This window comes from Myzus persicae, unplaced genomic scaffold (assembly GCF_001856785.1).
Source record: "Myzus persicae strain clone G006 unplaced genomic scaffold, MPER_G0061.0, whole genome shotgun sequence".
NCBI lineage: Eukaryota > Metazoa > Arthropoda > Insecta > Hemiptera > Aphididae > Myzus > Myzus persicae.
In genome coordinates this window covers 173,327-187,819 of record NW_019103862.1, presented here as the reverse complement: position 1 = coordinate 187,819, position 14,493 = coordinate 173,327, and the positions used below count along the sequence as shown (strand labels likewise).

Genomic DNA, 14,493 nt, shown 5'->3' with positions numbered 1-14,493 from the left:
ACCGTGATGATAGACACAAAAAATAAAAAACACACATCAATTTTTTGCTCTGTTCGGCATCTAAAATATAATGTTTAAAATTACGTAAAATTTGTTAAAATTATTTTTAAACTATTATACAATATTAATTTTAGAGACGTCCAAGTCATGGGGGCAGTAGGTAGGTAGTAGGAACTAACGAGTAACGACATTGTGACACAATCATGATTCTTGGTCTTCAAAACGATAGAGTATAAACTTCTTCACAATTATAACTGGCCAATGTATTAGAGAATCTATAGACAGTATAGACTATTAATTGGTTTATTAACACCCACTTATGAAATAACCGGCCCGTGAAACAATCGACGAGACAAAAATATTATTACTTATGAATTATACATTTTTTCATATTTTGTTTTGTGTTTTTTTCAGTTTTTATCAAAATACGCAAAATAAATATGCAAGACATACATTTATATTTTAAATATGCACAGGTACTTCAAAACCTTTAAATATGTAAAACTAAGCAAATTAAAATTTAGTGAATCTGTGTCTCAGGAATGAATTTATAATGTGGTCTCCTTGTGCACAACTAAAATAAAAATGTGAAAAACTCATATACATCATAACCCTAGTAATTACAGATTGTAAATAAAAAACTTTGTTTAATAAAGAAAAAAAGTTTAACAACTAATGTTTCATGTTTGTGAAGTATACTTTGTGATAATATTGCTGTTAAAGTAATTTATTTTACTATTAAACATTAGTCTTTACTATTTAGTACCTACCTAATACAAGTATAGGTATAAGGTATAAGTGTATAACCTTCCTATAGGTTGAATTAATTTTTCGAGCTAGTTTTAAAATTTAATATATGAATTAATTTCATCAGAAAATAAAATATTTTTTCTACATTTTAAATTTAGATACTTTGACCGAATGTCTACCTTATACTAAGAGCTAGTATAGAAGAATCATGCTGTGTATTGACTATTTCCCATTTTAAATAAATCAAATTTTCTATTTGAGTTTCTTAATGGCTATTTCTTATATATGTAGCACCTAATGACTAGGTACTAAATATTGTTTAATTTTACCTGAAAATCGTTATTAAGAAATTCCGAAATATTATCATTAATCACTATAATAACACAGGTATAATTATATAATTTATATTTTATGGATCTCTATACATTGATGAATTTTCCAAAGAGCCACAGGTTGCATATTAAAGAGATGCAAGTTCCCGACCCTTGACCTAGTGTATCGGCAATTATTGCATACATGGCTTATTATACAGCCAGTTTAATATAATTTAATGTCACTACCAAATACAATATTTAATGCTGATAATTTTAAGGTTATAATAATTTATTTATAAAAAACTACAATAAATATATTGTACCCCTTAATATTATTTATTCCTATTTAATAAATATTAACATTTGATATGTTTATTTTAGCCTCAAATTGTTTTTTTATATACTGGTGTACTAATTGTGTAGTTTTATAAAAACAAACCGACACAATTATTGTATTTCATTTTTTCATAAAATCAACTTAAGATTTAAATTCTATGCCCCATTTGTCCTGAGTCATTTACACATCTTATAACATTCTTTCACTCTTTTGAAATAAATAGTTTTTACATAAAAATAACTTTTATTTTAATGTATTATCTTAATGTCAAGTTACTTTAGTAAAGACAAATATCACTTCAAGACAACTGTTTATGCTACAATCAAAATAATCATAATTGTTCTTTTAAGTGCTATACAATATTTATGTATGATTAGTATAAAGTAAAACTTGAAGAATTGATAATATTATAGTAGTAAAGAATGAGGATCAGCATTAATTGGATAATAGTAGAGATAAACAACCTGTCCACATATCCTTGATAATTTAGAGAAGGATGTTAAATAGAAAATTGTTATTATTATCATACTTCAATTCAAAAATATAAAAATATTTTGTTGATTTTTACTTAATTATTATTAATTACTTGTAGCCATAAAAAGCCACCAAATATGCATTTATAAGCAAAATAAAAAATATACCTAAAGTATGAATTTTAAAAATAAAATCAAAAATAATTTTATTTTTATTTTTTTATTTTATCGAACTATATTTATTATTTTGAATTAGTTTTATTTGTTCCAAATGTTAGACCTTTAAGTATAACATTTTATTATAAAATTATTATTAGACTTTTTTAGGAAAAATGCATACTGGCGAGAGACTGTCAAAAATTAAAAATAAATTTATGTTTTGGTTGTATTATTTGAAATAAAAATTCCATTAAAAAATATTTTGCTTTTAAATCCAGGATTTCGCACCATAGTATGGTTTTAAAAAGCTATGTTAACAAAATAACAAAGCAAATATTTTTGTAAAAAAATCTTCAATTTGAATTAGCTACATACCCATGAAATGATGGTATTGTGAATTGTAATACACAATAATATAAAATATATAATATATACATTTAGTGGAAATTAAAAATGTTTAACATCGAACTAAGAATTTATTTTAAATGTTGATGACAATTTCTAATTATACATTATTGTTAATTCAATTCAGTTTTGATATAGTTTAAAATTTGACCGTAGATATCAATTTGAAGTTTTATTCATTATGATTTGTACATCATAAACATTTATGTTTTACCAAGTACATTGTAAAAATTATAAACAAATAAAAGTATATTAATATATACATATATATATATATATGCGATTATTTTCTCAACAACACCAAATTAGTATTATTGTTCCATGGCTGACAAAAACATGGAGAATAAAACTTCAACTTCCTTTCATTCACAAAATATTGTATATATATAATATTCTAAGTTGAAATTAATTAGTTTGAAGTAATTTATAAGTTAGGACACTGATTGTATAATTTAAAGAATTATACAAATACTGATGGCAAAAAAAAAAATAATAATATATATAACATATTTTACAAGTTAGAAGAATATATTTTAATTCAAAATTTTTAATAATTATCATAATGTATGCAAAACATACAAATTTAAAAAAAACAAAAGATATTATAATAAAACAATGTAGAAAATTTAATGAAATAATAAGCTAGTAACTTTAAAAATAAAAATTTATATTAGGGCTCCATTTAAATTAAATTATTAGTAGTTCCAACTAAAAATTGATAAGTGCTATTACATAAAATATATATTATAAATATTATCTTCATACAGGTATTATATGTTTTTTTGTTGCTGTACAAAAAAAGAATAATTTTGAGATTGATTTTAGCAATACAATAATTAAAATCATTATACAAATTCTATTGATTGCTTATGCGGTATTTTTTTTATTAAAAAATAACAATTTATATGTATGTATTACATTCTTAATTTAAAAAGCCCAAAATTAAATCAATTACACTATTAAACATATAAAATAATGAATTGTCTATGCATATTACAATACATGTAGAATGATACATTGTTAAAATGTAGCCCTAAAAGTATCATACCAATAAAGACTATTAAAACATGAAAAGACAATATGTATATAATATATACAGTTTTTAATAGCATGGTTGGATTGCTTGATGGCATAAATAATTTTCTTGAAATGTCTTCCAGTTATATTCATCTCATGGTAAATGTTAAATATGATATAAGGTACCACGTAGTTATCGGCTGAATGGCCACTGCTAAAATCAGGAAGTATAATGTTCTTTTACGCTTGTACTCGACCATTACTACTGGTTGGCCAACATTTGCAACTGTCGCTATTGAATTCAACTGCCATCTCATTGAAAATAACTAAAGATCAAAATATTTATAAATTGTATATCTATAATTTATTTTGGGTTCATTCAAAAATTATAATACAATATATATTACCAAAAAGTACATAAATGCAATTCCAATGTATAGTAAGGAAAGATAAAATGCAGTTTCTCCAAAAAGCAAACCAACTGGAATACAGCTTATAATTCTGTAAAAAAAACACATTTACCACAAAGATACAGAAAGTTTTCTTATAAATAGTATAATATAAGAACAGCATACATTTCAGACATTTTTAACAATTACTTACCCAAAATACTTGTATCCTGAATACGCAGTTAGGTCAAAAGCACGTAATGAACTTTGTATATTTGTAACATATAATGCCATTATCTCCACTAAAACCACTATTACTTCCCAAGCAAGAACACGAGAAGCCTGTACACTTAAAAGTTCTGGGCTGAATTGCCCGTGTTTACCAAGTATGAGACCCAAAAACAGTAAATATCTGTAAAATAGTTAATAATTTAATTTTGAAAGACAAATTAATGAAACAGTCATGCTAGTCTTACGTTACAAAAGCTACAGTAGGAATATAAAGATCTGGTGCATTGATATCTGTTTTTGGTCTTGCTCTTCGACGATCATCCGATTGTTCTGTTGATTCTAGCATAATGGACCAATCCTTGAAAACAATAAAATGAGTTAACTTTATCCAATACAAAATAGATATTTTATTTTAAATATTAATTTAAAAACAGTTTAGTTTGAAATAAATATAATAGTATTTTTTTTAAATTTACTGTATGGACAAATGGAAACAATAATAAACCAAGTTTGTTGATCACATAACGGGTGTCTACAGCAAAATAACGTTTTATTTCTGAACTTATTCCGCTTGTATATTTGCCAACATTTTCATCAACAACCTGCCCCAAAATTTTCTGTCCGTATCGTACAGTAGCTCCTGCTAAGAGAGGATTACTTCCAAATGCATCAACTAAATTAGTTGTAGGATTAAAAATTACTGGTTGTGTTGGTTGAGGACTTGGACCAGGGCCTAAAATTATAAACAATAAACATTAAATATTTGAATGATAGAAATATTTGAAGTATCCAATTTTTTTAATATGTATTTCTAATACAAAAGGATAGCCACAAAATTTCTAGTTTGTGGGCCTAGGAATGCCAATAGCAACAGAATTAAAAATAAAGGGGAAGAAAAATAATTAAGTTATGTATACAAGTGGTAATAAATTATTACTTTTAAGACTTTTGATAATTGTTTTAGAATAATAAATTTATACATTAACAATAATTATTAATTATTATATATTTCAAGTACTGCATAAAAATATTTTATGTAATACTAGCACGCCAAAAAAGTATAAAAATTAATAGTTAATAATTTATTTCTCAAAGAAGCATAAACCCAAAAATCGTTAAAAACCTAAAAGGTGTACATTAAAACTGACAAAATAAAAAAGATTGACTATTCTGTGTTTATTTAATGAATCAAAATTCTGTAATTATTAAATAAGACCTTGTAAATTTAGCAAAAAATGATTAATGTGAATGTATTAAGTTTCAGGATCTATTAGAAGCATAGTAATAATATAATACTTTATTAAAAAATGGTAAAAAACACAAAATTCATATTTTTAAATTTAAATAAAAAATAATCCCTTAATTGTAAGCCTACTTATAATATTTAATAGATTTTTGAAACTCAATAACTGTAGTTTCAAAAGTGGTAATCGTTAGTCATCTAAATTACTTCAAGTAAACATTTATTTCCTGATTAATATGGTCCTCCATAGGTAGATATTAGTAACGATGACATAGGTGGAAATGCTAAAAATAAAAACTTACAATATGGTGCCGATGTTAAACATGATTAATATTAGTTAAGTTTTTTTTTAAATAAGTGTGTGGTAGGTTGGTAAATATTATTTACACAAGGTTGTTTTACTATTAACAGGTACCCTATATGTAAACATTATTTCTTTATAATGTAAACATATATTTTGCTGTTGCTCATATGTAATTGAAATTGTTTATTACATGAATAATCTCCATTCTTAATTATATTTTTATTTGGGATTGACAGTTTATTCAACTACTTTTGTACATAACATGATTTAATACTTTAAAACTATATTTTTATTGATATAAATCATTAATAGTTACTTGGCGTGTAATGTTGTCGGTGATTTATGTTATCTGTTGGCATGGATCCAACGTATCCAAAATCGCTATTGCCATACCCATGTTGTGGTGGTGATGGAACTGATGTAAAGTCATTGTAATAGAATTGTTGTTGAGAAGGCATTGTTTGGGGCTCTGATGGCTGAGAGTACATAGTTGGTTGGGCATAGTTGTACTGTACTTGTTGTGGAGGCATACTATTAACATCTAAACCAGGCGTTTCCATAGGTCGTCTTGTTAGACGTTTATTGCTGCTGTTACCCGGCATAGCTATTTAAGAAAAAAACGTACAACAAAATAACTTACAATGCATTCTGATTTTTTAAGACTCACTATTGAATGTGTTGTCGTTATAATTCATTGCACTGTCAATCGAAGTTCACAATATTGAGAGTTAATGAATAAACTGCCGAGAGAACACGATACGAGAATTATATTCGAAACAAATACCGCACGGATGAAAATAATCTGAAAAATTAAGGTATAACGTCTATGAAGTAAAGTTTAATCGTGTACATTTTATTATTTTAATACGGCTCACGATTGAGCGATGGCATAATGCGCTATCACTATTCACTATCACTATACACGTTCCAGACTTGATCGGTGGCCGCGTAAACGATGTATGAACATGATAAAGTGATAACTGATAATGAATTAGTAGCCTCCGATAATGTTGAACTCTGAGTTTGTGAACCAGGGTAGTGGTATTAGCAATAAAGCTGGTGCCGCAAATTTTACTACAACAATGGTATGATGCCTACCAGCCATGTCTGACAGCCAATGGGAGTGTCTCGTCTCGCTCGTTTCAGTTCGTGTGCGTCGTTTCTAACATAATGCCCATAGTACAGCAGTGACGCCAGTGACGGTAATTTCGGTCGTCTGTCGTCTTGTGCGGCTGTTCGTGCCGTTCTCATCCCCACCCGTCGCGTCCCTGTTCATTACACACGGCGTCTTGGCAGTCGGCACACTCGCACTTCTACGCGAGTCAACCTCTCATTTCTCGCGCCGAACGTCATTTGTTGTTGTGTGTTTTCTGTTTTCAGTTCTCTGTCATTTATTATTTTAGTCTGTTAGTTTTAATTATTTAATCGTGGGGCGTGCGTACGTCCTGCTGTGGATGTTTATTGTCAACGGCTGAGTGAAGAGCTGGTCTTTGATCAGGGGAAGTCGTCTTGTTACGATTTTTGGTTTGTACGACGTACACGCACGACGTCGAACGAAAAGGTAAGCATTGAACATTTTCATTTTTGATCTACAATAATTAATGTCAAATTTAACTAACACTTTCCCGGCCATGGTTGGAATTCGTTTTTGCTCACGTTTTCACCAAGCTTGGATTGTTTGAAAAATCAATACATTTATTTTGTTTAGTTTTTAAGTTTTGGTGAATAGGCAGCCATGGCCGATTTCATTTATACCGTATACGCGTTGTTAAATAGTAGACAGTGGTTAAAATGTTTGAAACCAACCAAATAGGTATCCTTTGTTGTCACTTGTCGACTTTTCTTAATGTTTTTTAACGTTATTTACCGCCCTAAATGTTAGAGACGAATTTGGCGTAAGGGATCGACTATTGACTAATAAAAGGTATTGCCCAAAAAGTGTTTTGGTCTCGTGTTAGTCGTATTCGTCGAGACTGCTATTGAGCTGTTTGAGGACGCCATTTTTGTATTCTCTCATTGGTGACGTTGGGGTTCTACTATCGTCGTGCGTAGTCGATCATTTTGACGTCGGTACTTAAATCTCATCGCGAACTACATTAGTGTGAAATTTTTCGTTTGGGACTGATTAACAAACTCCCTAAAAGATTTGTGCTTAGGAAGTCTAAGCTATCTCGGGCGGTGTTGTAGGACGCCATTTTTAAACTACATTTATTATTGCGCCGGCCTCTTGTCAGAGTTTTATATTATAGTACTGGCGTCGGTATGTCCGATTGTCGTGTAATGCTCGACTATTATCCCGTCCGTTTTAATCATCGCTTTTAAATTATTCGTTTTTTTGACGATCGCGTCACACCGAATCGTTCGTTCGATATTCAAACAGCGCGCCTTGTCGTTCGTGTTCGGGAGCATCCGACCCGCCGCGCCGTCCCGCGTTCGATCGTTATTCGTTAGCCGTTGGCGGCTGGCCGACGCCGGTTATTCGCCACTCAAAGATTCGTCGCACAAACAGTCAGGAGGAGTAGCGTACACCGCTGACCGCTCTGTTCACCGGTACCGCCACCGCCACATCGTCGTCGGTCGATACAAGGTTACCAACCCGGCAAACTGCTTGGTATCGCGGTATACTAACAACGATCGGACGCCATCTGCCCATACGTGTTGCTTACAAAGACCACAAACGGCGCAAACTACAAAGTAACAACTAACAACTAACGAGCCAGCCGGTTGCGTTTTCTTTCTCCGGTTTCCTTCTTTTTTTTTTGTTAGCCGTTTTTTAACGTACGCGACTGGATGCGGTGATTGCGTTCCGTCGTTTTCCCCGTCTTGTCGTTGCTCGGTTACATCCTAACTTTTAGCAGTGGTTGCAGTCATATCACCGTCGTTTACTCGTCTGCTACGCAATGGCCGCCGCCCTGTGACCCGCTCGTTCACGCAGTTCGATAGCGCGTGCTTAGCTTTTTTTTCCCGGCTGTGACGGAATTGTCTCCCGCGGTTCGCGTTGAACATCGTTATTTTATTTACGACGCCCAAATTGCCTGCCTACTTTTATTTTTCTCTGGATATTTATCTCAAGTAATTATTTGTTTTTTTTTGTTTTGTTTATTCATTCTGTCGGTATACATTTACTATCGTATACCATTCATAATTGTGCTGTTCGAGGCGTTCATCATATTATCAACTGTCATTGTATGTCTTCTTATTATTTAATTGTTTTAAAATGAATTATCTATATTTAAGAATGTGTATAATATTAGTCGAGTAACAAGTAATTAGTATGTACAGTATACTGTAGGTACTGACATTCCTAATTGAATTTGGGCGAAAACCCAGTGGCATAAGGACTCAGGTTGGTTAAATTACTACTGAAAAATAACAAAATTACAATACTTGTTACTTTAAATATTTTCATTAATATTACGGCTATTACGTCAAATCCACAAATTCTACTTATGTGCATCAGTGGTAGTATTTCAGTTATAGAACATGTCAAATAATATTACTTATGATTGTATTAGACTAGGTATAGTTAACTTATAATTAATTTTATGTTTGAATCTGAACTCTCTTAAAGTTTCTTCTAATAACATCAATTCCTGTGAAATTTAATAATATTGTTGATTATTTTTTAAACTTGAAATCAAAATTAAATAACCTGATTTTTATTTTTATTTAATTTTTGAATATTCTAGCCTCCCTCCTACATGTTGTTATTCATTTTACATTCGTAATTTGTTCTAGTCTCAGACCCCCTGAGTAATGTAACCCGGTACGTCACAAACCAATCTTAAACTCCTTATAAATAGAAACATACTAACTAACCAAAATCCATTATAATGGGTTTCATTCTTAATTCCAACACCATTCTATCCCTTTGGTCTCCCAGCTATCATCACATACTTTTGCTGTCAATCCACCATGTAGCCTCGAATAGCTCTGGTGTCTTGACCTGCTAATAGACAAACCAATAAATTCTATTGAAGGGTTTCATTACTGTATAAATAAAAGAAACTATGTACCTACTTAATTGTCTAAATTTTTTCCCCATATTTTCACAATTCACATATTACAGCTAGGCTCCTAAATCATATTGCGTTACTCATACTACATACAAATTTGTGCTTCATAAATAAGTAATGACAATATAAATTAAATTTTATTTTTAAATTCCTAGTATCAAACTGTATTTTGCTTTAAATGCTTGAGTTTTAATTAGTAGTAAATCCAATTTGTTAATAATTTCCATTTAAGTTTGTACTGTTAAATTTTCTAAATTCTAAAGCGCCAATCAGTTTTTGAGAAAAGCAAATTTTTTATCCTAATAAATATCCTTTACTGTGATGATTGATTTAGATTGTTTAATTGAACATTTTAAATATTTATCATAAAGTAAAATGTAAAATATCTAGTGTATATTCTAATATTATATTTTTAACGGTATTCTTAATATTCTATTAGCTACAGTCAATTTAGTTATCACTTATGAGTTATGAGTTATTCCTAACTTATAAAATTGTTTTGTTTTTTTTCTAGCTACGATGGGTGTCTGTTTTCTTTGTGATTCAAAATTGTACGGTGAACGCACACGGGTGTGTTCAAGCATTACACCACATAGTAATGTGCCATACCCAGAAAAAATTGTCGAGCTTATGGGAGAAGAATTTGTAGTTATTGTAACCCCCACTGATCACATGTGCAAGAAATGTACCTCGCTTTTGACTCATATGGACAAGTTGGAAAATGATCTGAAACTTGTTAAAAATGCAATGTTGTCATATATACAAAAGAAATATGGAATATTGCCTCCTGATCAGGCTGTTAAGGGTGTTGAGGTAAGGATAAAAACCTACTTAGAAACAAGTTACATAATATTGTTGTTATAAATAAATATCTTTACCCTTTACTCAGATTGTCAATGGACACTTAAAGGCAGAGGAACAACTGGAACAAGGTCAACGTAAAGTACCCAGTGGTCTGACAGTAGGAGTTTCTCCTACTGTAACTCCTGCTGCAGTTGTTACTCCAGTACAAACTCCTTTAAAATTGTTAAAAACACAACAACAGCAGCAACAACATCAACCACAACAACATCAATCACAGCAACAACACCATCATCAACAACAACCTCCTCCACAACAAGAAAGCACTAATAAAATGAAAATATACAAGTGCGGCTTTTGTACATTCCAATCGAAAGAACTAGGACATGTTCGGTAAGTACTTTATTTAATATTATTTTAAAGTTATTATTTACACTTTCATTTTAGATTCCACATGCGCACTCATATGAATAAAAAGGAGCCTGAGAAACCTATTCTTAATCAAGCAGCTGCTAAAACATTAACCCCAGTAAGAAAAAGAAAATAATATTCTCTTTAATTATATAGATTTTTAGGTATAAGATAGTAAATATTTTTGCATTTCATATTTTAATTGAGTTGTTAACACTTATTAATATTAAATGTTAATGCTCTGTTAACTATACTCAACTTGAATTGTGTCTCGCATCATTAAACTATATTGCTGTTAGAATTGTAACTATGACAAATTTTAACTTTCAATATCTTATTGTGTTCCAAGAGGTCATATTTAAAAAATATATAGTATTTTACTAATGTTTTTATTTATTAATTTTAATTTGTAAAAGAATTTTTTCAATAATACACGCAACTCATTTACTAGCATTATAAATATATTTAATATTATGAAACACAATTTTGATTTAAACTCTTTATTTTTATAACTTGAAGCATATTAATAGTTAATTTAATTTAGGTACCACAACAGAAGAAACGACTTTATAGATGTCAAGTATGTTCCAAATCCTTTGATAGTCGAATAAATTGCCTCGATCACATTCAGAAAGATCATAATCAGCCAACTCCATCAACCTCAAATGGGGTAAATGATAAATTAAATGTTATAACTAATTTTCATGTCTTATTTATTTTATTTTATTTTTAGGAAAGAGAAACTGAAGATTCTCGTCCGGTTGCAACTAAAGTTATAAAATCGGAACCATCCAAGGCTCAGGATAATAATGAGCAAGCCGAAACACCTATGGATGTAGACGAAAATCAACAGGATAACAACAAAGGCACTGTAGACACTGACATGATGTTGAATGACAATGTCCCCGTTGAAGGATCTGCAGATGTCGATGAACAGGTTGAAGAACCGGAAAATGCAGGCGGAGGTGAAGAAACTGAAAACTCTCAGGAGGATACATCTCCAAAAGATGCCAAATCTAAAAAAAAATCTGAGCCGGCACAAGAAGAAGCAGCTGAAGTTGAAGAGGATGAAGAAGATACAGCCGTGCCTGAACAGGAAGAAGCAGATCAAGAAACTCCAGATAGTGTTGAAAAAGAAGTCAATGAAGACGCAAATGTGGAAAACAAAACGGGTGACTTAGACATAGAGTCAATGTTAGCTGCAATCCATAATGATAATCCCCCAACTAACAGTGGAGATTCACAAAGTAAAGCTTAGAATGTATACAACTTACTTCTAAGTTAGTACTTAATCAATTTTATATTTATAAGCTCCAATTTCAAAATTTAAAATTTATCCTTGGTTTTTTGGTTAATATTTATTATCAATTACATTTAAGTGGTATTACTTATCATAAAAATAGCAATTAAACCTTTTTTTTTTATTAATTATTAAGAACATATAAAGTATAATTATAACACAATAAAAAAGTTTGATCAATGTTTTTCAACATTAAACAATTCATATTAATTGAACTACTTACCACACTAACTGATTTTCGGATTTAAATCAAACTAGCTTATTTGCAATAATATTGAAAAAATTCTAACTTTGTTTAGACAATTCATAAACGAGTTAGTTTTTACTTACACAAAAGTACTTCATTGTTTGATATTTGTGATTTTTAAATGTATTTTAGCCATGTACCTAACTTATTATTACAGACTAATATTCAATTTTCAATCATAATCATCTTCCAAGCGACTTACAGACATCTAACTATGCATACATTGTTTTTCATAGTCTAATAGTTTTTGTTAAATTGATAAGTATGACAACTTAATTGTAAAAGAAATAATAGAATATAATATATATAATAGTGACCAGAATTATTAATTTAAATTTTTCAGTTTTAAAAGTAATTATTGATTTATTTTTGTTTAAGTTAACAATGATTCATTTAATACAAATAATTATGAGTACAAATATTTAAATTGCTTTTATGAGAAAAGTTCAGAGACATATTATTATGCATGAATCATAGTCATAGTTTTCATTCATCTTAGCTTAATCATTCGGTGTGGTAAATTTAAACTTGATATTATGCAGACAGTAAAATACTAAAATAAAATTTATATTTACCCCTGACATTTCAAAAAAAAATATAAATTATTAGTTATCAAGTAGTCCTTAATTGTATATTATTTTCTAGATTTTTATTTTAGGTTAGTATACTGAATAGTATATTGTGGATCTATAATGGATTAGTTTTAAGACAAGTTCAGAGGCTTAAATGTGCCTGAATTTTTGTCATAGTTTTAATTAATCTTAGCTTAATCAATAATTGTAAAGAGGTATATACGTTTGCTTACAATGTGCTAAAATTAAATTTTTAGTATATTTAAAAAAATATATATATTAATTAAAATCGCTTAGTTTGTAATTGTTGTTTAATATTTTCTAAATAAGTAAGTTAGGTTAGAATACTGTGAAGTATTTTGCGGAACATTTATCATATAGTTTTAGGACAAGTTTATAGGCTTACATTTGCCTAAATCTTTGTCATAGTTTTAATAAATCTTAGTAGATGTACATACTTAATATTGAAGCATCAAATGAATTCATTGGTATTCATGATGAAAAGTACTATTTGTCATATTAGTTTTTAAGACAAGTTCAGATGCTTTATGCATGAACCTTTGTCATAGTTTTAATTAATCTTGGGCTTCATCAATAGTTGTAAATAGGTATATATGTTTGCTTACAATGTGCTAAAATTAAATTTTTAGTATATACATATAAAAAAAAAATATTTTAATTAAAATCGCGTAGTTTGTAATTGTTGTTTAATATTTTCTAAATAAGTAAGTTAGGTTATAATACTGTGAAGTATTTTGCGGAACATTTATCATATAGTTTTAGGACAAGTTTATAGGCTTACATTTGCCTGAATCTTTGTCATAGTTTTAATAAATCTTAGCTTAATCAACAGTTTCAAAAGTTACAAAAAACTACATTTGATTAAAGTAGTAAAATACTAAAATTAAATTTGTAGATGTATAAAAATCAATGTGTAGATAACCCCCCACCCCCCAAAAAAAAAAAAAAATAAATAAAAAAAAACTAATAAATTATTGATATTCATTAATACTTAATCGTTGATTATTTTCTAAATATGTAATTTAAGTAGGTATACTGAAAAGTATATATGTGTATAAATGGGTACTACAGTTAGTTTTAAGACAAGTTCAGATGCTTAATTATGCTCGAATCGTTTTTATAGTTTTAATAAATCTTAGCTTAATTAATAATTGTAAGAGTTAACATCAAATTACATTTGTTTACAGGAGTGAAAACTAAAATTAAATTTGTTGTATGAAAAAAAAATCCAAAAACATTAATTATTATTTCTAGTCCTTAATTTTTATTTATTATTTTCTTTACGTGTAGGTTAATTTAGTATACTGCATAGTATAGACACGTGAGACTCACTGCTATTAGTTTTAAGACAAGTTCAGATGCATAAATATGCTCAAATCTTTGTCATAGTTTTAATTAATCTTTGTAGGTGTACATACTTCATATTAATATTAAAGTATTAAATGAATTCATTGGTATTCATGGCATGTAAAATAGTAATTGTCATATTAGTTTTTAAGACAA

General features: G+C 29.0%; 2 protein-coding genes across 3 annotated transcripts; one reads left to right on the top strand and one right to left on the bottom strand.

Annotated features, from left to right (window-relative positions):
- Positions 1 to 3,494: 3,494 nt before the first annotated feature.
- Positions 3,495 to 6,572, bottom strand: LOC111035559 (protein YIF1B). Its single transcript, XM_022317220.1, has 7 exons — positions 6,290 to 6,572; positions 5,939 to 6,226; positions 4,552 to 4,808; positions 4,321 to 4,433; positions 4,059 to 4,256; positions 3,863 to 3,956; positions 3,495 to 3,781 (listed from the first exon to the last, which is right to left on the bottom strand). The coding sequence occupies exons 1-7, from the start codon at positions 6,315 to 6,317 to the stop codon at positions 3,605 to 3,607; spliced, it is 1,155 nt and encodes a 384-aa protein (XP_022172912.1). The 5' UTR covers positions 6,318 to 6,572; the 3' UTR covers positions 3,495 to 3,604.
- A 235-nt stretch (positions 6,573 to 6,807) lies between these two features.
- On the top strand, positions 6,808 to 12,972 carry LOC111035556 (RE1-silencing transcription factor-like). Of its 2 annotated transcripts, none has more exons than XM_022317218.1 (6): positions 6,808 to 7,183; positions 10,153 to 10,451; positions 10,528 to 10,832; positions 10,887 to 10,968; positions 11,395 to 11,520; positions 11,584 to 12,972. In XM_022317218.1, exons 2-6 carry the CDS (start codon positions 10,158 to 10,160, stop codon positions 12,106 to 12,108), a joined length of 1,332 nt encoding a protein of 443 aa, XP_022172910.1. In that variant the 5' UTR covers positions 6,808 to 7,183; positions 10,153 to 10,157; the 3' UTR covers positions 12,109 to 12,972. The 2 variants fall into 2 exon arrangements, with proteins under 2 accessions (XP_022172910.1, XP_022172911.1); XM_022317219.1 differs by lacking the exon at positions 6,808 to 7,183 and adding an exon at positions 8,285 to 8,694.
- Positions 12,973 to 14,493: the final 1,521 nt, after the last annotated feature.